General features: G+C 38.6%; 1 protein-coding gene across 6 annotated transcripts in view; it reads left to right on the forward strand.

Moving 5' to 3' along the window:
- FGD4 (FYVE, RhoGEF and PH domain containing 4) overlaps nt 1-27,043 on the forward strand; it is a 211,256-nt gene that overhangs the window by 113,823 nt on the left and 70,390 nt on the right. For all 6 annotated transcript variants that reach the window (XM_036865383.1, XM_036865389.1, XM_036865390.1 and 3 more), the window contains exon 2: nt 20,120-20,272. In XM_036865383.1, coding sequence (XP_036721278.1) covers nt 20,120-20,272 — 153 coding nt within the window. The remainder of the gene's footprint in view (nt 1-20,119; nt 20,273-27,043) is intronic.

A 27,043-nucleotide genomic window follows, 5' to 3' on the forward strand; every position in this document is an offset into this window, starting at 1 on the left:
TACCATCACACTCTAAATATGAAACTTTTTTAAAAAGCTGCAAAAGGGATGAACTCACTCTCCGTTAGTGAGTTCTCTCTTTCCCTAGAACAACTTCTGTCCCTTCTCATTCCACCTTTAAATAGTTAGGGATGATTGGAGAGAAGTAGTATTCCTTCCTGAAAGGCAGCCTCAAATGGAGAGAGAAGTGCTACTCGAATTTTCTGCTCTAATGGACAACTCCCTATAGTGAGTGGCCACTACAATAATGTAGGTTTTAGAAGTTCCTTTTACGGTTTTTAAACTGAAAAGACAGTAATGTAGCACTTCCTACCCACACTACTGGGTTATTTTTTTGCTATTAAGTTGTCCAAGGAAATTTGTAAATATGTGCATTTAGTGTACATGTTATTTGTAAACATTTTATCTTTTTTTATGACTTGAAGAAACTTTCCTTTTTAAAACTTATGCTTGTAGGCAAACTCACATGAAAATTGAAGAGAAAAATGGAATGTGAGGAATAACTCAATGGGAAGTATTCTTCAGTCTTTGCAGGGATGATAACATGGTCTTCATTTGATATTCATCCAAACTATAGGTAAATTAAATTGTAATTCAAGATTAAGATTTAAACTTGAACAGTTTTCCTTAGACACTGGAATATACCATTCATTCAAAAAATAAAAAGGCCTTTTCCTAGGTGCTTATAGGCTTATCCTACCACCTTTCTGATCTACCCTCTGGTAGCCATCTTTACTCTCTGTGCTATTTCTTATATATAAAATAGGAAGCTAATTTTTATTGGTCTGAAATATATTTTTAAAGGTCTTCACCCTCATTTAAATATGTTCTCAAACTTATTCCCTCCCACAGTCCCTGTTAAGCCCTGTTTAGATCAGATTCTTCTAAGGGTTTTTCCTCTGCTAATTGACCCAGGGTCTGTAGTTGGTCGGTCATATATTGAAGCAGACCAAAGGAAAGTGCCTCTGAGAAGAAAAATAATGTTAGTCATGGAAGCTGGACATTCTACATGATGGTTATATTAAAACTTGGCCTGGAGAAAACCTCTCTTTCTCCTCTTAAAAAAACCGCTAAGCCATTGTAGCCTGGTCGTCTCCATGTCATAATATAGCAACTGTTATTTCGTATGCTCGGACCAAAAACCTTAGTCTTCCTGAATCTTTTTTCTCTTACCAGTCTGTCAATCCAATCTGTCAATCAGTCCTGCTTTGAAAGATATCAAACTGACCATGTCTTAATGCCTCCATTGCTACTACCCTGGTTCAGTTCACACTCAACTTTTCCTTGGATTATTCCTGTACCTTCCTATCCACCTTTGACCTCTTGAAGTTTGTTCTCCACCCGGCAGCCTGAGTGCTCCTTTAAAAATGGAAAACAGAAATTGTCTCTCCTCTGTTCAGAACCTTTCAGTGGATTCCCATCTCTCTCAGAGGAAAAACCTGTGTCCTCTCAGTGACGTGCAAGGCCCTGCCTGTCCTGATGCCAGCCTCTACCCTGTTAACTCTCTGACCTCAATGTGCTCCCTGCTCATTCTGATCTGTCCATGAAGTCTGAGAGGCCAAGTTGATCCCAATTATAAAGAACTGAGACAAAGTTTTGGGGGTGGGCTGGGCATGGGTAATGAAAATGCAGCCTGTGGAGGGCTCCATAATTGGTTTTGTATTATGGGGTTCTGTTGAGAGAGGAAGTAGGTGGGAGACGTTTCGGAGTGGGAGACAAGAAATTTGGGGAATAGTTTGCATGGAGAAAATTGTGGCAAGATGAAGAGAAAATATTTAAGGTATTTTGTTCTGGTCTAAGGGTATACTCCCTCCCCTTTTTTTTCTTTCTTTTTCCCTCCTGTGTTTAAGACATTTAACTCTCTGAAACTCTCCTGTTATGAGGATGACAGGAAAAGAAAGGACGCAGAATAAAATGTAACAATCTAGAACTGTTTCCTCTTTAACGGTTTTTGTAAAACTTGATTTGAAAGGGTAGGAAAACAGTAAAAGCAGTGACTGCATGACAGATCTCATAGTATAAGTACAAAATGCATGTTTGGAGAACAGAAAAAGAGGAGCAACTGACTGTTTATTTGACTCAAGGAAATTTCCTCAAAAAGGTGACATTGGAACTAGATTAATGTGTTTAAAGATACCTTATTGAGCTAAGGGAACCAACATATGCAAAAACATACAGGCATGAAAAGAGTATAATGTGTTACAGGAACCGCAAAGATCAGAATGTAGCTAGAGCATTAGGGGTGCATGGCTGTGAGAAGATAGATACGAAGCATTTACAGGCTTATGTCTGATGGTAAAGGGTCCTGTATGGAAATTAGAGTTTTTCCTATGGATCTTGCAGTCCCATTAAAGGATTTTAAGCAAGGGAGTAATAAGATTGGTTTCATCATTCAGTGAATAAAACAAACTTTTTCTTTGTAGGAGCAGTCATGTTAGACATAACTAAACATGAGTTATGTAATGCAGTTTTAAAATTCAGAATTAGAAAAATGGTTATATTTGATAAATTGGATTATTTTTCTTCCTAATTTCCTTCCTCTGTCAGCCAAAAAATATATATAGGAAATAAACGATAAGCTAGATCAGTATTTGCTTTTTAAGTTTTGCATGACTTGAAACAATCCCCTACACTGTTAGAAGCTAAACACAAATGCTATTGTGCTCCTGGTCTAGAAGTGTAGCCAGGGGAAAAATAGGAGGCCTGCTGGTCTGATTACACAGCAACGAGTAAGGAAAGCAAATATCTATGTAAGCTGTTAAATATTAAATTTTAGTAAAATGAGATTTATATTAATGTTCATCTTAAAAGAGTATCAAAATAAAAAGGAGAGTTGGGATAGATTAGAGATTGTCACCAAGCCCTTTTTCTAAAACCACCTAACTTGTCAGATTTTTAAAAAACTGCCAATAATCAAGGTCTGCATCTACCTGTGACCTGTGCCTAAACAATGATACTAGAGCAGTAAAATTTCTCTAATTTATGAGGAAGTTACGTAACTTTCTCACGGTCACAAAGTAAATAATCATGTCAAAATTTTGACCTTTCAACCTCTAGTTTTCCTAATCCACCCTGTTTTCTCCTGGTTGGGGGGCGAGGGGGGGAATGCACTTCCCAGATAAACATAGCCTTCCTTCCCAGGCCTGGCTGATCCCGGCCTTGGACTACAGTGATAGGATTGGTGCATTTGAAATAGCAGTTCAGGTTGACGGACTGGCTGACCCTAAGGAGATTTTCCTACTTGGTAGAGTTCATTTTATCCATTACTACCATGAAGCCAAATTTAGGTTTGAAAAATGAATAAACAGTGTCAATAACTGCAAAACAAAGTGGGCTGAGAAGCAGAAGTCAGCCAGTAATTTTAAGTAGGCAACATGAAGTAGGCAGAAGCTCATAGAACTTAAGTTTATAGAGAGCGTTAAGCTAGAATGTTTTGGCCACTGGGAACCAGGTTTAGAGAAATCAAGTTCAGAAAAATAAACCAGTAAAGCAGATACAAAATTAATGAAAATCGAGCTAAGTCAGGAAGGATTTGCTTATGAAAAGGGTGTATTTTTCCCTTTGTGAAGAGAAATAGTAGTCCATTCTTGGTTGCTGTGATTGACATTATGAAAAACAATTCTATTTGGTTTTAACAACATCCTTGTCAAACCTTATGAAACATTTTGGCCAGTTTGATTTTCTTCTTCTCTCTGGACCTGCAGATAAATTTACTGTGAATAAATGGAAAATAGTTTGGCAGTGGGTAAAAGGAAGAGGAAAAGCCAAGATTCTGGTTAATTTATAAACCAGACATCTTGAATAAATGAGTTGGCTATAGCTGTTAGGAGAAAAACTATCTTTTGCCCTTCAAGTTCATTTCTTACATCTGTTTTTATTTCTTTCAGAGTTTATGAAGTCAATAAAATTTTTAATTTTATTGTTTTCAGAAGTCTCTTCTTTCAAAGCAAAGCTTGACCATACTCTCCATTGGCCAGAAATAATCTCTCTTTTGAATTCTCAAGGTTCCTAATTAGTAGCTTTTCATATAAACCAGGGGATGTCTATTTTTTTTTCAGTAGTAGATTGTAAAATCAGATAACCTTTATCAACCAGATGTTGAAGAGGGCCTCACGCTCAGCATATAATTATTGGCTATGACTTAAACAGGAGTCAATTGATGCTGCGAGCCTAAATCATATCTATTAAAATTTCAGAGTCTTCATGGGATCCCCATTTTATGATATAAATTTGGTGGAACTTTAGTTTAACAGCTTAAAATTATGAAATCTATTTTATATAGCTTCCACTGAAAATACTAATTTGATCCAAGCCTGTTACCAGGATACCAGGAATGGTGGTTCTCAATCTCAACTGCACATTGGAATCACCTGGGAAGCTTTAAAACACACTGATACCTGGGTCCCACTCCCTAGAGATAGTGATTTCATTGGCTTGGGTTTCAGCCCAGGTATTATAGTTTTCTTTTTTAAAGCTCCACAGGTGATTCATGGTTGAGCAGCACTGACCAAGAAGCATGACCTGTTGGCTTATTTGTGCACGTGCAATAGATAGCTGGGGAAGATAATTCTTGTGAAAAATGTTTGGAAGGCAGAAGAATGACTAGGATGCTAGGCATGTGGGATTTAGACCAATAGCAAACTAAAGATTATACCCTATAACACTGTTAATTTACCAAATACATCCCAGAGTCATCTGTAACCCCAGATGTGCTAGATCAATTGTGCTATGATGCTGCCAGTGAGTTCCCTGAAACCTAGAGGGTTTTCCTTGCCCAAGGTCACATTGCTAGCTGGGGACAGAACCAAGATTGATTCTGGGAAATTAAAGTACAAATGTATTATAACATAGTGCTATAATAATAGTGTGATAACATTGTATCATTTATAGTACTAATCCATGGTTTGTTGCCTTGATTATTTAGGTCAGGGTCTGCAAACCTTTTCTGTAAAGGGCCAGATGATAAATATTTTAGGCTTTGTGGGCCATAGGATTTCTGTTGTAACTACTTAACTGCCAACCTAGCGAAAAACATCATACGCAGTATGTACAAGAACGAATGTGGTTGTATTCCAGGAAAACTTCATTAACAAAAATAAGTGGTGGACCAGATTTGGCCTGTGAACTGTGGATTGTAGATCTCTGAGGGACTCACAGGCTGTAGTTTGCAGTTCCCTGATTGAAGGGCATTTTAATCTTCCTACTTGAAAGCAGGTTGAAGATCTTACTGATCCTATACAGTGCCTGGCACTGATTCTGTTAACTGATTCTTGCAAGGTGCTAAATATTTTTCTTCATTTCCTTCAATTTAATTGAAGTATAGTTGAAGTACAATATTACATAAGTTATAGGTGTACAATATAGTGATTCACAGTTTTTAAAGATTATAGTCCATTTATAGTTGTAAGATATTGGCTATATTCCCCATATTGTACAATATAGCAAGGTGCTAAATAAATGCTTATTGAATTAATGCATACATGCAATTCTTAACTTTTTTTCTTTTATCTCCAGCCTACCCTTATAACCAGTCTTCGGGTAGGAGAAAAGTTGGCACATATTCCAGCTATGAAGAAGAAATGCACTTTAGTTCTTTGAGGTCTGTGGCAGGTTGTAACTGCTGGGTTTAGTAGAATTTTTGAAAGGAATAGAGACCTGATTCCCTGAGGACATTTATTATTCTAATTTCTTAGAGTAGATTCTAAGACTTTATTTAAAAACTCAAAATATTTCTTAAACTTGTTTTTGTGACAACTAAGGGGTCATTAACAATTTAAAGAATATGTTTAGTTTCTCAAAACAATTCAACTCATTTGGATTTAAGATCACTATAGTGTATGTGGTGAGTGGAGTCTTTGGCCAAGCAGAGCAAATACTGATGAGTCCTCACAGCCCCAGAAATACTGGAAATACAGCCCCAGATCATGAGCTCATTTCCAGTGCAAAATACAAACAAGCCTGACAACAGGGCCATCAGTTGTAGTGAAAAGAGCACTGACCTTGGAATCAAAAACCTGGTGTGACTCTTGGATTTACCAACCTTACTTTCTTCAACTATAATATGCAGATATCTGTCCTGCGTACCTTTTATGGATGCTGAAGGTGAAACATGGTATGACATGTGAAAGTGCCTCATGGGGTCTTTCTGGCCTCTCCTTGAAGAGGTCCGGGTCAGGTCTAGCAGAAGCGACAGCCGTGTAGCCAAGAGCTAACTAGGACTAGACTAGCATGGAGTGAACCTAAGGGACTCTGCCCATTGGTTTCCAGAGGGAATGTCTAAGAGTCTGTAATGGAGAGACTTATCCTAGAGCAAAGAGATCAGAAATTGGAAGAACTGAAGAGCAAGTGAGGAGGGGGTTCAAAGCTGGGAAGAGGCGAGGAAATCTGGGATGCTGTTTAGTGACTCCAGATAAGAGTCCCATTCTTATCTCACACTTCTTTTTTTTTTTTTTTTTTTTTTTTTTTAGAATTATTTATTTATTTATTTATGGCGTGTTGGGTCTTCGTTTCTGTGCGAGGGCTTTCTCTAGTTGTGGCAAGCGGGGGCCACTCTTCATCGCGGTGCGCGGGCCTCTCATTCTCGCGGCCTCTCGTTGCGGAGCACAGGCTCCAGACGCGCAGACTCAGTAATTGTGGCTCACGGGCCCAGTTGCTCCGCGGCATGTGGGATCTTTCCAGACCAGGGCTCGAACCCGTGTCCCCTGCATTGGCAGGCAGATTCTCAACCACTGCGCCACCAGGAAAGCCCTCACACTTCTTTTTTAATCTCGTATGAAATTTTTTAAATGTCTTGGATATTTGGAAGCTCCTGGCTGCATAGTATTTGCTGAAATACAGGCACAGAGTCATGGCAGATAGCTATACTATAACAGAGATGTAATCACTTTGTTACCTGCCGAGTGAAAGCCAAAGGATTATGAGCTAGGGTCCCAGCCCCGAAGGTACTTACAAACTATATGTAGATATGACATCTAACACCAGCCTAGTCACTTAACACCACCTCAGTTGACTCATCTTTATAATGGACATTAAAACTACCTTACTTTATCCTATCGTAGGATTCTTGAGAGGAACAAATGAAATAATGCATATAAAGTACTTCACGTACCTCATACTTGGCTCAGAATAAACAATGTCGTTCGATTTTATTACTACCATTATTACTACTAGTAGTAAGAACAGTACTAGCATTTGCAAGCATATTGGTTGTATATTGTGTATGTTTTAAAGCACTATGAAATCCCAAGTTATGATGGTTAATTTTCTTGTGACGTTCAGGATAGATATTTGTGTGTGTGTGTTACTGAAGGACATCTTAGCATCAGTGCATCCCTGTCTGAAGCTATGCATTGCACTGCATTTATACAAACTCCTCTTGATGTCTCGGAAACAAATCAGTTAAGAAAAAGCTATTTTGAAAAATTGTTTTTTTCGGAGCACAGTCTGTCCTAGTACCCTGTTGTATGTGGGTTATAAGTCTTCAGGAAGAAGTCAAGCTTCTTATGAAATGAAGTGTTTTGCCTGATCTTGGGGTTTAAACCCACAGGGAGGTCACAGAACAAAGGAACAGTTGTATCTGCTTGCCACTCTCCAAATTAAAGGCCAGTGATGTCTTTTTTTTTTTTTTAAATAAATTTATTTATTTATTTATTTTTGACTGAGTTGGGTCTTTGTTGCTGCCCGTGGACTTTCTCTAGTTGCGGCGAGTGGGGGCCACTCTTCGTTGTGGTGCACCGACCTTTCATTGCGGTGGCCTCTCCTGTTGCGGAGCACAGGCTCTAGGCACGCAGGCTTCAGTACGCGGGCTCAGTAGTTGTGGAGCGCGGGCTCCAGAGCGCAGGCTCAGTGGTTTTGGCGCACGGGCCTAGCTGCTCCGCGGCATGTGGGATCCTCCTGGACCAGGGCTTGAACCCGTGTCCCCTGCATTGGCAGGCGGACTCCCAACCCATGAGCCACCAGGGAAGCCCCAGTGATGTGCTTTTATATTCAGAGGTCTTATGATACTTGTCTCAATGAAATAAAACTGCCTGCATTATTCTACATATTACTGTTCTCTGCATTGTTAATTATTATAATACTTTACATCCTGTTTTATAACCACTTTAAGAAAAAAAAAGTCCCTTTGGAGATTTTTTTGTGTTTACTAAGTTATATGCGTTTGTCTGCTAGGCTGTGGGATTATGCATGTGAGAGGAAGAGGGAGGTGGAGAGGATGGAGAGGAAGTAGACTGGCAGGATTACAGAATGTAATTTCATCTGATTTTTTAAGCTGAGGGCTACTTCAGTTTTAGACTCCATGTGCTGGACTCAAGCATCCTGAGTCTGCCCCTAATGCTGCTTTTGTGGTCAGCACATTGTGGGATTGGGCAGCATTGAAGCTGGGGACAGCAGGGTCATGTCTAAAAAGCCAAGGCTGGGTTGGAGTTTCAGTTCATAATTTGAGAGTCACAGTCATGAGGGCAGCCAAGATGATTATCAGGAAGTCAGGAGCAGTAGAGATGGGAAAGTATGGGAAGTAGCCCAAGCAACAGTTGTTAGAACGGGAGGAGTCCCTGGGGCAACTTGTCCCAAAATGCGTTCCAAGCTCCATGGGATGTTAACTTGTAATAAATGATGGAAAGGTTTCATGGATGTATACTGGGTTCAAAGTTAAATAGGTTTTTGTTTTTGTTTTTTACTGTAGTGCTCTTCATTGGTCTCTAGTATGCCCACTGGCATCATGAGTCTACAAGATAAAACTGTCAAATTTGGCAGGTCACAAATATTTCATATAGAATCATGGTTGGTTGGTTGGTTGTGGTGGGGTGGTAGAGGGGGGAATTGAGAAATCCTGTTCACAGAACACACTTTGGGGAAAGTTGTCCTAGCACATGTGACACCTGCTGTGAAGACTGCTGTGACTTTTCACCTAGGCTCTTTAATGGACTGCTCTGAGCCCTGTGGAGTCCTGAAGGAACCCACAAACACACAGAAACCTGTCCGGGCTCTCAATAAGTGCCTTTTCCCTCCCTCCAGGGAAACTGATATTTGTTACTGTTATTAATAAAATTAAGGAAATCAGTCCTTCTTATAGAAGGAAAGACAAGTGATTTAACCCATAATTACTGAGACCAAAAACAACAACAAAATGGGTCAGAGTCTCTTACAGCTGGCCCTGCATGGGGCAAATAGGCCTTTTCCCCCCTCCCTTAATAGTCAATGAAATGATATTTTAAAGAAAATATCAAAGGGAATATATCCAAAAACTTTAACAATGAGATTGGAAAATGAGGCAGGTGGAGCGTTAAGACTGGCCAAACCTAATGAACATCAGGGCAGACTGTTCATCGTGAACAGTCTCACAGGCTCCTAAAATATCTCACACAAAACTCAAAACTCTATTCTTCTTGCATTTTTTTTTTTTTTTTTGGCTGCGTTGGGTTTTCGTTGCTGCGCGGGCTTAGTTGCTCCGAGGCATGTGGGATCTTCCCAGACCAGGGCTTGAACCCGTGTCCCCCGCATTGGCAGGTGGATTCGTAACCACTGTGCCATCAGGGAAGCCCCATCTTCTTGCATTCTTAAAGTGAAAGGCACTGTTTCCCTGTCACGTTAGTCAGGAGCCTAAGTAGTGTTATCCTTTCCTCCTCTTTGTCCCTCCCTTCTTAAGCCAGTCCCTTACTGATTCTTTCCTCAGTAAGCCTCAGATCCATTCCTGTCCTCGTCACCCTCTGCCATTGCTGATAGGGTGAATGGTGCAGTTGCTTCCTCGTTGCAGTTAGCAAGGGGTTGGGGGCAGGGGGACTGACACCTATGGAATTGTGCATATCTCTTTAGGAATTACCTGAGGGTAAGAATTATGTCTTATTTGTCCTCCTGTCCCCAGTAATTAGCAGAGTACCTGGCACTTTTAATTAGGGAGTTATCACTCAGTACATGTAAAGAGGGACAAAAAGAAAAAAAGAAAGAATAGAATAAAGTAGACACTTGATAGGTTTTCTTACTCATTTTGCAGTTGATCATTGGATAGTCTCAGGGCTTACAAAAACAGTTTGTACTTTGGAAGCATAAAGATGAGCGCTATTAAATACTGAGTTTAAGTGGTCATAAGCACTTAAATGTGCTTTTCAGAAAATGATTCATTGTTTAAAAACCAGCAATTGTGCCTCATATCAAATGAAGAAATGTCAAACGGAGGAAAAATGAAAAAAGTTATGGAATCCAGGACACATATTTACAATCATGGTAAAGGGTGAAGAATAATTATTAAATTGTTTGGGATTAAAATGGTCTGTAGTAAATTCTATTCCCCGTCAAATGTCAGGCATCAGGGCGTTCCCTGGCGGTCCAGTGGTTAGGACCCTGCGCTTTCACTGCTGAGAACTCGGGTTCAATCCCTGGTCGGGAAACTAAGAGCCCACAAGCCGCGCAGGGCGGCCAAAAAAAAAAGTCAGACATCACACTGTCATTACTAATACTGTTACCATGTTTAATGTACCAGGCCACATATTTGTAAATAATTCATTATTGTATTAATTTGCAGAAGAGTCATTAATTGGCCGGAATTTATCCAAAATGGCCTATTGGGAATCCCTGATAGTAGCAGAGGCACTGAAGCAAATGGCAGCTGCTAAGAAGGTAGGGGGCTTCCCTGGTGGCGCAGTCGTTGAGAGTCTGCCTGCCAATGCAGGGCACACGGGTTCGAGCCCTGGTCTGGGAAGATCCCACATGCCGCGGAGCAACTGGGCCCGTGAGCCACAACTACTGAGCCTGCGCGTCTGGAGCCTGTGCTCCGCAACAAGAGAGGCTGCGACAGTGAGAGGCCCGCGCACCGCGATGAAGAGTGGCCCCCGCTTGCCACAACTAGAGAAAGCCCTCTCACAGAAACGAAGACCCAACACAGCCAAAAATAAATAAACCCAAAAGTTTTTTTAAAAAAAGAAAGTAAACCAGCATGAGCAAGTGCTGGGTGGTAGTAAATCATAATTTAGGCAGTGGTAAGGGCAAATATAAGCAGATAGGGCAGGCATAGAAGGAGGCAAAAGGTAAGGACCTTAAGAGGCTGGAGGGAGGAGAGAGTAAAGATCTGGTCCCCTGACCCACTACCCTGGCATTATACAGCATTGCGTATTATACAAGTTGTAACAGTAATAGCAAGTAGTTATATAGCAATTACCGTGTGCCAGCTACTGCTCTAGTACTTTCACTAGAATTAATTAAATCATAATCCTCACAACAACCTTATGAGAGAGGTACTGTTATGAATCCTGTGAATTCTCATTTACAGATCAGGAAATTGAAATAAGTCAATCAGCTATTAAACGGTAAAGCCAGGATTTGAACTTAGGCAAATTAGAGTTATATGACCGACATGCCCTGAAGAATGTTTATATTGCCCTAAGGATATATTTAGTATATACAATTACTAGTACAACTGGCCCAGAAACAGACAGGTGTTAGCTTCTGGGGATCAAGGAAAGCTGCCTAGGTGTGCATATGCGCAGCATCTGAACTGACTCCCCTCCCCCCACATTTATTTATTTATTTATTTATTCATTCATTCATTCATTTATTTATTTGGCTGCGTTGGGTCTTCGTTGCTGTGTGTGGGCTTTCTCTAGTTGTGGCGAACGGGGGCTACTCTTCATCGCGGTGCATGGGCTTCTTACTGCGGTGGCTCCTCTTGTTGCAGAGCACAGGCTCTAGGCACGCAGGCTTTCAGTAGTTGTGGCTCATGGGCTCTAGAGTGCAGGCTCAGTAGTTGTGGCACGTGGGCTTAGTTGCTCCACGGCATGTGGGATCCTTCTGGACCAGGACTTGAATCCGTGTCCCCTGCATTGGCAGGTGGATTCTTAACCACTGCACCACCAGGGAAGTCCCTGAGCTGACTTTTTGATACAGATGATCATATTGGAGAAATCTAACACCAGTTAGCAGGCCCATATGCACATTAATATACTAAGAGATCTTTTATAGTATGTATGTTCATAGATTTCAAAACTTAAAACTGTTACGAACCTTAGGCTCTGGCAAAAAGTGTGACGACTTCAAAACAGCACTTACGTGATTACATGGATGGGCAGCTTCTCAGGGATATTTCTCATTGTCAGTACAGCAGTAATGCAGGTTCTTCTGATAAATCTAGGGCCCAGTTTCTTCCACTTGGTTATAAAAAAGAAGGAACCAAGAAATGGGTGTTATTATAAATTGGCATCAGTTTATCAGGTAAAGCACAGCAGGCTGTGAACCTCCTCCAACTCAGATGGTGTCAACTAGAACCGCCCTTTGCAAGCCGGCAGAAGGAGCAGCATGTAATTGATTGTGGTTTCTCTTTACTCCCACCTTCCCCTCTGGTCATGGCTGCAGGCATAGAGTAACTTTTTGTGCTTTAAATGGCAAGAACTTTTCTGTAATCTTGACCAACATTCTTAGTTAACTATAGCCAAAAGGGGAACCTCCACTGGTGTTTGGTTGGGGGTGGAAGAGCTGCCACCAGCTCCCTTCCCCACGCAGGGGTATGCAGAGGAAGTCTGGTCTCTACCTAAAATAACACCATGCCAAGGCACAGCAAAACACACTGACCAACCAGGCCCAGCACCAACCCAGAAGGCATCGGGGAATGTGCACTTTCAACACTTTCTGTGCGGGGATTCATGGCATCTAATGAATGGTCACTCTGAAGGTGGGGAGCAGGGATTCAGACCCCTAGAACCCATGGTTGAATTGTAGTGATATACACAGTCTGCTATACATACATATATTAATACATAACAGATACTATGGCTGTGGGCCTCATCTGTGAGCTCCTACTCAAAACTGGAATTTTGACAATCTTAGTGAGATGTGTTTCAGTTCATCTAATAGATTTTACCTTTGAAAGGATCAGTCACAATAGCATTCTTTAGTTACAATAGCATTCTTTAGAAATTTTACTGTCCTTTTCACTACTTTTGAGTAGCAAAAATTTCAATAAAATTATGGAGCATGTTTCAGGAAAATAAAATATTTCTAGTTTAAAAACAAATGATTTTTGTGTTTTTAGAGGCTGCATTTATCTTATCTCATTACATATGTTTTTGCATATACCTTAGATACAATAGTAACAGTTGCCTTTTTACATATTTTGTTTGTATCATACAGCAGTGGGACCTTTAAAAATAATGAATATCTACAGTTACCTACCTTCAAGGCTTATTTTGAGTTCATATTACTTTTGAACTTCAAAGACCTGAAGCAATCTGCTTTTCCTGACAGTATAACTCTGTACTATTCTATAATTTTAGGTAGCATCAGATGCTGAGTCTGAAACATTGGCAGCCATAGTGCATTTTACTTGATTTTTTTAAAAATTAATTAATTAATTAATTAATTATGGCTGTGTTGGGTCTTCGTTTCTGTGCGAGGGCTTTCTCTAGTTGTAGCAAGCGGGGGCCACTCTTCATTGCGGTGCGCGGGCCTCTCACTATCACGGCCTCTCTTGTTGTGGAGCACAGACTCCAGACACGTAGGCTCAGTAATTGTGGCTCACGGGCCCAGTTGCTCCGCGGCATGTGGGATCCTCCCAGACCAGGGCTCGAACCCGTGTTCCCTGCATTGGTAGGCAGATTCTCAACCACTGCGCCACCAGGGAAGCCCCATAGTGCATTTTAGTTAGTGACTCTATAAATTTAAATTCTATTATTATAATCTGTAAATAAAATTACAGCTTATAATAAATAAAAATATTTCAGTTGGTTGCTGGGATTTTTGGCTGCTACTTTTTTTTATCAAGACAAACATCTGGATAGTTCTACAATTCCAGATGTTTAGAAATCTGCTGGGTTGTGAGGAAGATTACTTGGGTAAAGTTTTTTGTTCTTTTTTTTTTTCCCCCTAGATATTTAGAATTTGTGTATAAATAACCTGGAATGTTTAAAAATTTACCTAAGAATGGAAATGTTTGAAATTTTGTATAGATTAAGCTCTCAAACAGCTACATGTCTCCTTTATTGTTGGAATTTAGAAAACACCTCTCATGAAATAGAAAATGAGAATGTAAGCAGGTGAAGAGAAACTTTCCTGAAGTATCTAGAATTCATCAACAGTTATTTACTGAGCATCTACTTATGTGGCAGGTAGTGTTCCTGAGATGTTCCCAGGGCTTACATTCTAACCAGGGGAGACAGACAATTAAAAAAATAAATAACGTAGTCTTTTAGACGGTGATAAGGGCTATGGGGTGGTGGGGGGGGGGAACCCTGTGAGTAACAGTAATACTAGATGGAGTGGTCAGGGTAGCCCATGTTGACAAGATGCAGTTTGAGCCAAGATGTGAGGAGAAAGCAGTTATCTGGGGGAAGAGCATTCCAGCAGAAAACTAGCTAGACCAAAGGCTGTAAAGCATGCTTGGCCTGTTGGAGGAATAGCGGGGAACCAGTATGACTAGCATGGAGTGAGCAAGGGGGCAGTACTAGGCAATGAGGTCGGTGGCAAGGGGACTAAGGTCAGATCATGTAGAGCCTGTCAGCCACTGTAAAGAGGTGAGTTGTTTAACTGTGAGTGAAATGTGGAGCCATGGAAGAATTTTAAGCACAGGAGGGACATGATCTGACTTGGGTTTTAAAAGGGATCTCTGTGACCTGTTTGAAAACACAGAGGACAAGGGTAGGTGCAGGGAGACCAGGTGGAAGGCCTTGCTGTAATCCAGTCAAAGATTGTGGTAATTTAGGCCAGAATAGTAGCTGAGCAGGTGGTAGTGGTAGACGGTAGAGTCAACAGAATTTCCTGATGGATAGGATGTAGAGTCTGAGAGAAAAGGGGAGGACTTTAGGACACTTCCAAGCTTTTTGTCCTAAGCACAGATGAGGTTGCCATTAACTGAGATGGAGAGAATGGTAAAGGCAGTTAATTTTGAGTGAGAGTTGGGAGACAAGGAAGTCAGATTTGGGTGTGAGTTAGTTCTTAGACATACTAGTAGAGATGCTGAGTAGGCAATTGAATACATTAGTATTTCTTTACTTTTTTTTTTTATTAAGCAAGGGATATGCTTTTTTAATTAAAATTTTTATGTTAAAAATGCATAATATAAAGTTTACCATCTTAACTATTTTAAGCGTACAGTTCATTGGCATTAAGTACAGTCACATTGTTGTGCTACTGTGACAATCATCCATCCACAGAACTCTTTTGATCTTGTAAAACTTAACTTTTGTAAAGCAATAACTTCATTCTCCTATTCCTCCAGTCCCTGGCAACCACTATTCTACTTTCTGTCTCCAATTTTGACTACTCTATGTACCTCATTTAAATGGAATCATAAGGTATTTGTGTTTTTCAACTGGCTTATTTCACTTAGCACAATGGCCTCAAGGCCATCCATGTTATAGCATGTATCAGAATTTCCTTCCTTTTTAAGGCTGAATAATATTCCATTGTATGTATATGCCATATTTGTGTTTATCCATTCATCCGTCAACAGATACTTGGTTTGCTTCCACATCTTAGCTATTATGAATAATGATGCTATGAACATAGCTGTACACATGTAAAGGATATACTTTTAAAAATAATTTGTAGCACATATACTTGGCGACTTTCATAGATTTTTCTCTTTTTTGTATAAGTAATTAATAAGTACATTTTCATTGTAAAAGATTTAAATGATATTGCTGTATAGACAGCAAAACATAAAAGTTCTCATTCATTCTCTCACCCTACCCCTGTCCCCTTGCCATGTTACCTTACATTCATTTCAGTACAGTTATACACATATGTATGTATCTTATTTCTTTTTTTAAAGTGGAATCATACTGTACATATTTTTCTAGTTTTTTGTCTTTTATTTAATAATATCTTGGAGATCTTCCCAGTCTTATTTTTGTTTTTCTGTTTTTCACAGCTGCATATGTTGCACTGACTGTCCATATGCATATACTTTTATACACACAAGATTGTTTCTGTAGATTAGATTCCTAGAATTAGATTTTCTAAGTCCAAGGAAATTTCTTAAACTGTCCATCATATTTTCTTCTTAAGATCCTTTGTGGTTTGCTTATTATTTGGCAGGGTGGGGTGGACGTGGGTATGGATTTTATTACTGAGTTCTTGAAGTTTGGACAACTGAAGTCGTTTTCTGAAATAAATTTCCTTGCTCAGGATTTGTTCCTCATTGACAAATGAGTTTTATAACTTTAATTGCTTTTTTTAAAAGTGCAATTGATCTCTTAATCTAGGCATTTTAAATAGCACATGGGAGATATGACCCATATCCAGAATCTGTGGGACAGATGGGGAGTCTTTGAAGGGATGGTAGGAGAAGACTGTTGAAAAATGTCTTATAAATAGAATATTTTCCAGTGGAGAAACTTGTCAGACACCACCTTACTCAGTGACCAAGGTTAACACCACATGATAATCATGTTGATATCATGCAGTGATGTAATGCAGTGAGATGGGTACATCGCCTCTGTGATGTTCTTCCCCCAAACCTGTAAACCCAATCTAATCATGAGAAAACATCAGAGAAACCCAGTTTGAGGGACATTCTACAAAATACCTACCAGGACTCTTCAAAACTGCCAAGGTCATGAAAGATGAGCAAAGACTGAGTAGCTCTCACGGATTGGAGAGCTAAATGCAACATGATATCTTGGTTTGGATCCTGTGACAGAAAAAGAATGTTAGTGAAAAAAATGGTGAAATCTGAATGAAATCTGTGGCCTAGTATTGTACCAATATTAAATTTTTAGTTTTGATAACATACTGTAGTTACATAAGATGCTAACCTAAGAGCCTGGGTACAACTCTTCTGTAAATCTAAGATTATTTCAAAATATTGGTTGGTTTTGTTTTTTTTTTCTTTTTTAAGTATCTCTTTCCTTCTGGACAATATACACCTAGCAAGATTGTTTCCCTTAGAAAACTACTCTGTGCTCTTAAATCAAGAGATCCTCTTGTCCTGAGGGGTGGAGTCCATGGAGACCTTCTGGGCTAGAGACTTGGTGCAGTTGGGAGAGATGTTATGGTTGGGTGAGGCACTATAGACATGGCCATAAAGATGTGATCTGAGGTCATGGATACCATGACAAGAGATCAGGCCTGAAGAATCAAGAAGTGAACGGACTTCGCTTTGGAGTAAATCCAACCTTAATTTGTGAAAGAGCCGTTCAAGAATAAGTTGGCAAAACGTAACAACCCAACACAAAATTTTGCAAATAGGAGACAAAATTACCCTAACCAGTCAGAGAGATTATCTGCCACTCACAAGTACTATGCAAAAGACACATAAATGAAAGTTAAGCCATAGTGGGAACCTCTCCAGTTGGAACAGGGAGGTTTATGCAGTCAAAGATGAGGCTGGATTAACTGAGAATATCTGAGGATACCCTGCAGTTACATCTGTCTAGACAGTTCTTACAGGAGATATGACCCAGCAAGCATAAGACAGAGGAATGCAAAATGGTTAGGACCAGTACCTAAATAGATTACCAATCCTCAAGAAGAGACAGTAAATAGGACCCCTCTCCCTATGCTAACATAATGTAACTGGTTGTATCTGTGCCCAGAGATACCTGTTTAATCACTCATACTGGTTCTTGGTAAATTGGAATCTGAAAGTCTCTATAATATAAAATTTCTTGAATAGGTAGACCATCTGGTTACAATTTTGGTTTCAAGTCCCTGTTATGCAACTGGTACCCAAATAAGGACTGTCTACAAATGTGAATAGGCTGAGTCAGTCATAAACAAGCACAAAGAAGTATTCCTCTGTGTTGCTAATATCCAGGATGTTAGAAGATGATTTAATGAAATGGTGCTGCCTAACTTTAGTCAAACTTCCTTTACCATTATGTGTTTGACCTAGACCATGGTCAGCAAACTTTTCCTGTAAGGACTAGGTAGTAAATAATAGTAAAGATTTTGGGCTTTGCATGGTCTCTGTTGCATATTTGTCTTTGCTTTTTTTTTTTTAACAACCTTTTAAGAATATGTTTTCTGTGTCTTTCACCATATTTTCATACCTTGTGATAATGGCTGAAGTTTGGAGATGGGTTTTAAATAATGATCTGAAATGAAGTTTCTGGCTGTGGATTTATTATCACTGGCAAAAGATTTGTAATCATGACTTTAATGGATTCAAAAGAAAATAGATGTGTACTTGATCTCCTACTGCAGGCATTTTATCACATTCATCTGAGATGTTCTCTAATAAATATGATCTTGTAAACCCATCAGATCCTGCGAGCTTGCTATCCAGAAATTAAGTGCCTAGTTTTCAATTAAAAATTATTATTTGTTCAAGACATGTTTTGTTTCTAAATAGGTTAATTATTAAAGTAGTTTCATCTTTTAATATGTAACAGTGGTGATCTATTTTTTAAAGATTCAGTTTAATTCGTTTTCTCATTTACCCCTTAGCTGCCCCCTTTTATAGTTTTGTTGCTATAAATCATCTCTAAAGCTGCATTCTTGCTTTCACAGTGTCTCATTTTACTGTCAAGTTACAGTTTCTGCCTCTGATTTGTAGTTGGGCTGTGGCTTTTCACTGTTTCTGCCCCAAGGCCATCCTTCACTAGACCCCAGCAGGTGGCCTTTCAGATACTAAGCCATTCTTGGGATCATTGTGGAACAAACATCCTAATGCCCCTAAAAGGCTAAGTGGTTGGATTGTACACTGTGGATTTTAGGAATATGCTTTGCCTACTTCATGTGGTTTTTCTAAGAAGGTAGATAGGATCACACATTTAAAGACTGAGCTTTTATTTCTTCTGTTTATAATTTTTAATATGCTGTTAAATAAATGTTCCTTAAATCTTGCATTCAAGGCCTTTATTTGGCTAAACAATGCTTTATTTAATTGGCAGCCCATTTTAGCAGAAGGGTGTCTGATGAAACTCACTTAATGTGTTTTAGCATTGGGTCTCTAATAACTTCTCAGACAATACTTGGAACTATTAATATCTTCTAAAATTTGTTTTACCTAGATATATTTTAAGGGGAGCACAGAAAATAAAGCGGTATTGTAGTTTTTAATCAATATTACCCAATAATCAATTGAAGTAAAAGGGAATTTTTTTACTCAATAAAAAGTTGATTGGGTTTTATTAGCTTTTCTTGTTTTGAATAATTATTAAGGCCTTTTATCTCTAATAGTTCTCATTTTAAATATTTGGATTCTGTAAAAATGAAACTGTTTCTTAGTCAAATGGTAGTTTCTTAAATGGCATACTTTTATTTAACGATAGTGAATTTCCTGGTAGAAATTTTATTTTCTCCTAAACAGGGTCTAATCTGTTGTTAATATCACCATGTCAACTAGAAGAAAGGAAAATTCAGCATGTGTATAAAGAGAAAACACTGGCTTATGATTTCTTTAAAAGTCTCTGAAATTCAGTATTTAACTTCTTATATCAGAAATTGAACTAAGAATTGATCTGTTCTCCATCTATGCCTCATGATGTATTTCAGTGTTTTAAAGCACTGCAGTGTTTCAAAGATTTTTGAGTTGTAACTAAATATGAATATTATCTACATACTCTCGTCATTCTTTTTTTTTTTTTTTTTTTGAAAACGGGTATTAATAATATGTTGATTTGGAGTCTGAGTAAGCTAGTGAGAGAGGGGCATGGTGTGTGTGTGTGTGTGTGATTTCTTCATTTTTAATCAAGCCATTCTTCTAGAGTCTTCAGGTCAGCTGTCATGTTCGTGCTTTCCTGCTTTGTTCTTTTGAACCACTCAATGACTGGTGACTGACTGGATGCTGGAAAGGAACGCTTTTAACAGATTAGTGCTGGGGCCCTCTGGTCCTCTCCTCCACCTGCATCATAGCAGCTGCATTCTGCCCTTTCCATGGCCCTGCAAGGAAAGGGGCGGGGAGGGGGGCGGTGGTGGGGAGAGAGAGAGAGAGAGAGAGAGAAAGAGTGTGTGTGTGTGTAGTAGTCAGCAGTCTCTGTCAGCATGTATTATAAGGTTTCTCAAGCACATGGAATGAGATCTTTCTCAGGAAAACTCTTTGTCAAGGCCAGCACACGTGGGAAAAGAATTTCAATGCATACTCTTGTAACTGTGACTGTTTTTTTTTATGGGGTCAGAAGAAATTAAGTCCCGAGACGTAGCTATGCTCCACCTCTGCATTTACCTGTCCTTTCTTTTTGAACTCTCCCAGGCAGCAGTACCTGTCCAAAGATCACTATAGTTTCACCTTGCTTGAAAAGCAGCACAACCACACTGATTGATCAGAATGTATCTGATGAAGAGGCTCAGGGAATAAATGGGAAAACTCCAGCAAAACACTCAGCTGCAAGTCCAAAGCCACAAGGTATGCTGATCGCGTTTTTTTGATCAGGTTGCTTGCTTTCTTCATTGATGAAGACAACACAGAAGAATGATGATCACTAAGAAAGAGTTTTAAGCTCGAAATGGGAAGAACTGGGTGCATTTATTTTTTCAGGAGAAAAGTCAGTCTGTGAACCTACTCAGGCAGGGTTTCTACTCCTAAAACACCTTATATATTTCTCTATTATGGTTCTTTTCATGTTGCATAAATTGTTTACATGTCCCCTTAATGGAAATGTGATCTCTTCATGCATTATGCTTGACATAGTACAAGAGCCTAACTTACTGTTTGCATAATAAATATGTAACAAATTAACGTGTGTGTCGGAAAGTCGTCGTGACTTGCTAGATGTCAGAGGGTCTGTGAAACAGATTGTTCTAAAACAGTGCTTTAATATACTTAGCAAGAATGTGATTTTGCAGTATTAAGGAACTGGGGCTTTTCAGGCTTCCTAGTAAAGTCATCCACAGAAAAAGAGTCCGTCTATTTAAAAATTATAATGGTGGAAATCTCTGAATGCTTTGTTCAGTGACCACTTTCTTTTACAAATAAATTTCTAGTAAACTGTGTATTAACTTTAAGAACCACAGAATTATAATTTTGATGATTGAGAGCAAGGCCTTTTGAAGTGTAACAAACACAAAACTATGCTACACTGTGGCTTAATGTGTAGTTTCTTTCTAATATGTTTTCATTTATATCAAATGCTGAACATTCAGCCAAGAAACAATACTAGGCATTTTCAGAATCACTATACTTTGGAAAAATCAATTTCTATTTGGATTATTTTGTATTTACTTTGGTCTCTTTCTTGTTCTTATGTTTTAAGAATTTCTGAAAGAGATCTTTAATGGGGGTAAAATGGAGTCTTCCAGGTTATGGGATATTTTTCTTTTTGTTCTCACTGATAGCTCTATTGGTAGTTGTATGAGATATGGCTATCAAACAAGGTCAGATAATTGGAGATTCAAATGACTAGCTCATTCATGAGTTTATAACCTTAATCTTTGGCCATATTCCTTATAACATTGTGAATATGAAAATAGAAAATTTTCTGATCATGATTTAAGCCATTTTATTTGCACAATACAAAATTCCATCTTGCTCATTAGACCTAAGCTGACCTCAAATAAGGTTAAAAAATATGTAAGAAATAAATACAATTCAATTTTATGTAATTGCCCAGATCAAAAGCATGAATTTCATTATTTATAAAGACTGTTTTGGAAAGATGCATTGCATTACTTCATTGTTTTTTTAGTTCATTGAGATAAATTCTAGCAGTGTCCTTCCTGAGCTGCCGTATGCCAAATAATCCTATTCTTTAGGGGAGAAAACACTGACCTTGCTTTTTGCTGTTTGCAGTTATATTAAAGTCAATGTATTGCTATTTAAATATATATAATTACTTCCTATCTTGAATATGGGTTTATATATATAATTTTACATAACGACAGAGTATTTCCTGATAGTAAATAAACTACATAGAGTACTTTATACTTCTTTTTCAAAATATTCTCACTCATTGTTTGGCCCTTCCCTGGCCCCCCTAGCTAAAATTTTAACCCCACCATCACCCCTTAAATCTCATATTTTATCATCCCTGCTTTGGTTTTTCTCATTCATTACAGATTGGTCTACTATATATTTAACTCATCCATGTTGGTTATTTTTTCTGCCTTTTACACTACTACATCCCCTGTGCCTAGCACACAGCATCGCAGGCCTTCAGTAATACTTACTGAATGAATCCTGCTCCATCATCATGTCTCTTTTAGTTTCGGCTGTTCTTTGTTTAAAACTTAGACTGTGTGCCATAAAGAGAGCAGCGTCCTGAAATGAGGCTACATCTTGGTATTGTCAGATCAGCTGCCAAATAGATTGAGCACCACTTATTGACTTGCTGACAGATAGTATTTCCCACCCTCTAGTAGAGAGAAGCTACTTTTAATTTCTCCAGATCCTTAGGAACATTTGGGTGACTGAGGCTGAGAAATGAAGGGGATGCTAACGGAGACTTCCTGCTCAGAGTGAGGGATTATGACACTGACACCTTTCTGCCCACTTCCTTGCAACTCCCTTATAAGTTATGCATGACGAGGCTGTTGAGGCTTCAAGATCCATTATGGAATTTTCATTCAGTTGAAGACTGTTGTTCTAGATCAGTAGTTCTCAGCTGGAGATAAGTTTGCAGGCCTGTTGCACTCCTCTTGACCCCATGAGTATTATTTGGAGGCTTTTTTGCTTGCGACGACATTTGGGAGTTGCTACTGGCATTTAGTGGGTAGAGGCTAGGGAAGCTGCTCAACATCCTACAATGCACAGGCCAGCCTTTTCCACCGTCCTGACAAAGAATTATCTGACCCGAAATGTCAGTAGTTTGAGAAACTCTGATCTAGATCCTAAAAATAGCTCATAATTGAATCTTCTTTATGTGTTTGTTTCTCATGTGGAGTGCTAATATTTGGTGATGTTTAAAAGGAGAGAACTGACTACTTTTATTAGTGGTGATTATGTAGTAATGTGTCTGGAACAACATCAAGTTTATGTTTTTGTGTTTATTAATTACCGATAAGTAAATAAATCCTGAGGATTTAGATAGTGACGATAGTCAATAATACTGTACTGTATATTTGAAAGTTGCTAAGAGATCTTAAAAGTTCTCATCACAAGAAAAAAAAAACGTGTAACTGTGTGTTGACAGATGTTAACTAGACTTACTGTCATATATGCCAATATCAAATCATTACGCTGTACACCTGAAATTAATATAACGTTATATGTCAGTTATATCTCAATTTTAAAAATTACTAACAAGTAGATATTTTTGAAGAATTATATTTTTCAAAAGGATAAAAGAGCTAAATTTTAGATTAGATAAGCTTTCATTTGAATCTAAGCCTGTAGCTTTTGAAATGGATTCCTTCTATATTTAGGGCTTGTTTTGCCTCAGAAAATACCCTAAGGCCTTGGGAAACAATGGTTTATTCACTTTTTACCAATCCTACCAGTCAAACAAATTACTGAGCAACTCCAATATGTCTTTCTTGTTCAACACTTTTAATATTGGCCTATTTTCTGCCATGCTAGACATGACTCAAAAGAACTTCTTAGCAATTAAAGATAGTTGTACTTTTTCTCTTAGGAGCTAGACATAACTAGCTCCATAGTTAACATTCTCCATAGTTAATTATTTTGATAAAGCCCACATAGTGTCACTTCTCAATCATTAAGCCTTAATGTTTGAAAAATTTTCATCAACTTTGAAAGCCGCATTATTGTTCAAATAATTTAAGTAAATACACTCAATTTACACAACTGAGTAATTCATTTCATCTGCTTCTAAGGTAAAGCATTCTATGTGTAATGTTTCATTCTTAAAGTATAATATGTTACAAATGGTAGTCCCCAAACTTAAACTGGTGTAAAGAAAAAAAGTGTTACTGCCATTCCAATTCTACAGGAATCAAGCTAATAACCCACCAACTGCGCACCCTGAGGGGAATTTAGGATGGAGAAAAACAGGAAGCATTCTTTGCTTGGATATACCATCCCCTAGATAGTTAAGATACCTATCTAAGGAAAAATTTCAATGACCCCAGATTCTTGAATCTTCCCTACATAGAAAAGCACTAAAATCATTAACTTGAGATGTCTGTCTATTCTTTGTGATTAGCAGTAATCATTCTGTGCTTCATTACATGTTTTTCCCAGCAAAAGAAAGTTCATATATATCTTGGCTCTTCCCTTACCTCTTTGGAGCAGTTCTTCAGGGCTGAGAATCTGTCTCCCTGGCTTGAGTCCTTAGTAAGGTCCCTGAATAAAACTTAACTCATAACTTTTCCTTATGCATTTTTCTTTCAGTAGACAGTGGCAATTAGTTTCTTTTTCATTCTCAATAATTATTTTGCATACTTGGAAATTTTTGAATAGTTAAATTTTTTGGTTTTACTTACTATCCATAAAATTGGCTATAGTAGAGCCCATTTTACTTATAGTCAATTAGATATCTCAAACTTAGCATGTCCTTGACTAGACTACTGATCTCTCCAAAAATTGCTTTACCTATTGTGTCAGTTGATGACAGTTCCATCCTGCCAGTTGGGCAGGCCAAATGTCTGAGTCATTCTTGATTCTTCTTTCTTTCTCTCAAACCTCACGTTTAATCTCTCAGGAAAACTACTTTTTTTTTTCCAGGTAAACTAATTTTAAAATATATCTGGAATCTAACTATTTCTCACTACCTCATTTTAAACACCATTATATAGTAATCTCATAATGAAACCAAGCAGGACCCTGTGGGGCTCCTGGGCACTGAAGCCTTTCTGTCCCCCATTTCTTGACTCCATCCTTCATGACCTTCTCTGCGTTCCAAAGGACAGATTCGAACTGTTGCTAATCCGGGAAGGGAAGGGATCCAAAGACAAGGGAGAGGCAGCCAAGAAACAATAGTGCAGCCTTGGGGAAAAGTCCTGGTTCCACCTCAAGGGATACACAGAACTATGTCTTTAAGCTTTTTAAGATGTCAGCATTCTTCATACCAGAGAATTCCAACTGAGGCTGAATTAAAGGAACCAGAGTAACTCATCAAGATTACCTGAGACCAGATTAGAGGAGTGCAGGCCCTGCACACACCCTAATCTTATCAGCAACCCCACCCTTGACCCATTGCTATAAAACTCCTCCTCAAATCCTCCTAGGTTGGGACACAGCTTTTTGGGGCAGGTGCCCTCTGTTCCCCTTTTGCCTGGCAAAGCAATAAAGCTATTCTTTTCTACTTCACCCAAAACTCTGTCTCCGAGATTCAGTACGGCACCAGTGCACAGAAGCCGAGCTTTCAGCATCACTAACTCTTCTCCCTGTTCCTACCCCGCTCCCACCCTACTTCCCTACATTCTCTACCTAGCAGCCAGTGTGGTGCTGTTGGAATTTAAGCTGTATCATATCATCCCTCAGCTCAGCGCTCTACAGGAATTTAAATCCTTACAGCAATCCACAGGTTCTGCCTTCTCAGGCCCTCCCTCTGACCTCAATACCTGCTCTGCCTGTTCCTTTGGCTCGAGTCACGTTGGCCTTCACTGGTCTGTAGCTTTCACCTACCTGGTAGAATGCTCTTCCCCAAATAATTTCCTCAACTTCTTTAAGTCTTGTTCAAATCTGAATTTCTCAAAGAGGCCCACTCTGAACACCCTACTTAATACTGCAATATGCCCTTTTCCCCCACTCCCTACACTCCAGATCCCCTGTGTTGTTCTTTTAGCCCCTCCCCTTTCCTCTTAGCATTTACTACCTTCTGATACATGGTTTACTTATTATGATTTTTGTTTCTTATCTTTCCCTTTGTTCATTGATATGATCAAGTGCATAGAACTTAATAGGTATTCAATAAATATTAGTTGGGATCAAAAAAAAAGTTAAAAAAAATTAAAAACCGTGTGTAGATATGTAAGAATTTCTCTATGATATATATTTTGGATATATATATATATATGTGTGTGTGTGTGTGTGTGTGTGTGTGTAAGTTTGTATATATATACAGAGAGAGAGAGAAGGGAGGGAGGGAGAGATCTCAGCAGTTGTATTAATTTATAATCCCTCTCAAAATGTATTAGTTCACATTGCTTCACACCTCAGTGACATTTGGTATTGTCAGATTTTGAAATTTTGGTTAATCTGATGGGGCTGAAGTGGTATTGTGGATTTAATTTGCATTTCTCTGATTATTGGTTAGATTGAACACTTTTTCCTGTTTACATCCTTTGGGCTGCAGGGGGAAGAAGTAGTAAGTAGAGTTTCAGACATAGTGAACCAGAGGTGCTGATAGGACACCTAGGAGATGTCCAGAGAGCATTTGGAAATGTTGACCTCCATGGTGTAAAAGAAAAATCAAAAATGATGAGAGCAAGAGAAAAGAATCATTTTCACTTGTCAGTTATGTCTTTTCATCAGAGTATGCATTGTTTTCCTCTAAGACAGTGTTTCTGACACTTTAGCCATTCATGACCCTCTTGGGATTTTTGTCATATACCATGTAGCATTTGTGCTCTTTTATTTAAAATGTATCATAAACCAGAGAATATACACATTTGGATTGTCTCTCTTGCTGAAATAGAGACCTCCTCTGTGCCTCTAAATTAACTGTGTACCCAGTGCTCTGCTTTATCAACATCTTGAAACTGTCTCCCCGTTAGAATAGGAGCTCCTTGATGACACATTAGTTTCTTCATGTAGTCCACAAATTTGCCAAGCTCTGTGCAGGTAGTTACTGTGAATATAGTTATGATCAAAACAAACATATTCCTTACCCTCACAGGACTCCAGACTTATGGAAGAGAAAGCTTTATATCTATAATGTATTTAATATTTTATTGCTGATCTATTATTTAATACTGCTTATTACTACTTAATAATTATATAATAATTTATTATAAGCACTTTAGAGAAAAAGTACACAGTGCTATGATGCAGTTTAAAAGAGGCATAATTCAGATGGGAAAAGTCGGTGGAGTCACCTCTGAGAAACTGACTGGCTGATACATATCATTTTCTTTGCATCTTTCAAGTATCAAAGAAAGAATGTTCACTGAGTAAACTCTAGATGGAAGAGTTATTTTATAACAATCTTTACACACGGAATGATAAAGAACACATTCACTTCTTTGAATATTCTAGTTAGGAATATCGAAATTATTCCTAATATTAAAACTATTTGGGGGGGTGGAATATTGTCCTGGTTTACTATTTTGGTATATA

The sequence above is a fragment of the Balaenoptera musculus genome, chromosome 10 (genome assembly GCF_009873245.2).
Source record: "Balaenoptera musculus isolate JJ_BM4_2016_0621 chromosome 10, mBalMus1.pri.v3, whole genome shotgun sequence".
NCBI classification, from domain to species: Eukaryota; Metazoa; Chordata; class Mammalia; order Artiodactyla; family Balaenopteridae; genus Balaenoptera; species Balaenoptera musculus.